This window comes from Oncorhynchus mykiss, chromosome 1, assembly GCF_057628025.1.
Source record: "Oncorhynchus mykiss isolate SJ-2025 chromosome 1, ASM5762802v1, whole genome shotgun sequence".
In the NCBI taxonomy this organism is placed as follows: domain Eukaryota; kingdom Metazoa; phylum Chordata; class Actinopteri; order Salmoniformes; family Salmonidae; genus Oncorhynchus; species Oncorhynchus mykiss.
In genome coordinates, this window is record NC_143022.1 from 10,893,506 (window position 1) to 10,895,487 (window position 1,982).

The 1,982-nt window shown below is 49.3% G+C and overlaps 2 protein-coding genes across 3 annotated transcripts in view; both read right to left on the minus strand.

The window, feature by feature from the left end:
• Positions 1 to 1,982, minus strand: part of LOC110532571 (actin-like protein 6A) — a 758,238-nt gene that overhangs the window by 271,367 nt on the left and 484,889 nt on the right. The window lies entirely within an intron of this gene.
• On the minus strand, positions 169 to 1,978 carry LOC149985397 (protein ANKUB1-like). Its single transcript, XM_090182241.1, has 3 exons — positions 1,950 to 1,978; positions 1,749 to 1,862; positions 169 to 1,204 (listed from the first exon to the last, which is right to left on the minus strand). The coding sequence occupies exons 1-3, from the start codon at positions 1,976 to 1,978 to the stop codon at positions 265 to 267; spliced, it is 1,083 nt and encodes a 360-aa protein (XP_090038367.1). The 3' UTR covers positions 169 to 264.

The following is a 1,982-nucleotide window of genomic DNA, read 5'->3' on the forward strand; positions in this document are numbered from 1 at the left end:
AGGCAGTGATGTAGTGGTAAAACCATTGACTGGTAAATGCTGATTGCCGTTCAGGATTAAAGAAGTAACGCTCCCTCTACTTTCAATGCATCTTCCACAAAAGGTGGGTAAATGCTTGAACAAAATAAAATAAAAAGTGTGTAAACAGCTTTTACATGTGTCCCCCCCCCCACCACCACTGATTATAGGAGGCTTCTTCTGACAGTATTCACACCTTTCATAAGAAACCTCCAGAGAAATATTCATATTCACCGTAGCTGTCATTTAAACTTTGACTAACCTGGCCAAGGCCAAACAGTATATGGCGTTTTCTCTGGGTGTGAGGTCGCAGTGGAGAGAAAAGGCCTCCAGTGAGGTGGTGAGGATCTGGGCGGAGTTTGGTGAGGCAAACACAGGTCTGAGATTGGTGTCTCTGGAAATGGGCGGGAGCGGGACTCTGCTCCTCCATTGGTTGCTGTTCTGATCCCCACTCTCATCCTCCTCACATCCCTTCCCTCCACATCCCCTCTTCTTCTCTCTTTCATCCCTCGTGGCCACAGGGTGTTGCTTCGGTAGTTGAAGAGGTTTATCCTGGGATGCCAGGGCGCGGAGCGGGCAGGTTACATGAGATGGGCAGTTGATGGAGGTCAAACGTCGAGAGGCTGTGGACATCACCCTGATACCTGCCTTGGCCTCACTCCTCCTGGGCTTGGAGGACATCTTGGGGAGGGTGAAGCCGTCCACCAGGACCGTGTCGCCCACCCTGGTCCTGAACGGAGCCCTGTTGAGGCCCATGCAGTGCCTGGATGCTGCCCTCCTCTGCTCCAGCCTCACCCAGCCCTTTATCTGGAGGTATGTCCGCATGGGCAGGGCCATACCTGGGAGGACCACCACAGAGCACAGCTTGGTGGCCAGGTGACTCACACGCTCCCTGTGGCCGTACTGAAGGGCGATCCTCAGGGGGTCATGACCCTGGGGATCCTGACAGGCAAGGGTCAGAACGCTGCTGGCGATACAGAGTTTGAGGATGGTGAGCTGGCCTCGCTCGATGGAGGCGACAGCGGGACACTTGGCGACGTCGGGGTGGGCCGTCTGGTGGCACCACTCACGGTAAGGGTGAACCCCCACCGGCTCAATGACACGGACCCCCCTCTCCAGCAGCCAGCCGGCCAGGTCCAGGTGGCCCAGAGAAGCAGCGATGTAGAGTGCCACCCGGAGCTGGAACCTGGAATAATACAGAATCAATGTATTTATAACACGTTTCAAGTTTTTTTTGTCAAGTTCACAAGATACAGTGGGTTATAAAACAGTACAGTAAAATGCTTACTTGCAAGCTCTTTCCCACAATGCAGTATTAAATATCAGGGTAAGAGAACAAACATATGAAGGAAAAAAACAAGAGAATATAAACTGGGTCAGTACTATCATTATAAGCTATATACAGGGTCAGTACTATCATTGTAAGCTATCATACTATCATTGTAAGCTAAATACAGGGTCAGTACCATTATTGTAAGCTATATACAGGGTCAGTACTATCATTATAAGCTATCATACTATCATTGTAAGCTAAATACAGGGTCAGTACCATTATTGTAAGCTATATACAGGGTCAGTACTATCATTGTAAGCTATATACAGGGTCAGTACTATCATTGTAAGCTATATACAGGGTCAGTACTATCATTGTAAGCTATATAAAGGTTCAGTACCATCACTGTTGATAGTAAGTCTATCATACAGTTCAGTGTGTAGATGTGTATTCTGACCTCATCACAGGTCTCTCCCTAGACAGGTGTCGTTGGACGGTCAGTCTGTGTCCCAGGAAGCAGCCTCTGAGGAACTCCGCCACCCATCCCAGGTGTCCAACCGTAGAGTAGCCCCTGGGAGACAGAGACACATGCAGGTTGTCCTCCTGGTTTCCATGAACCAAGAATGTGTTCCATACAGTCCATTTGTCTCTATGTTACATCCATAAGGTGTTGAGCCAGAGGACCATTGAT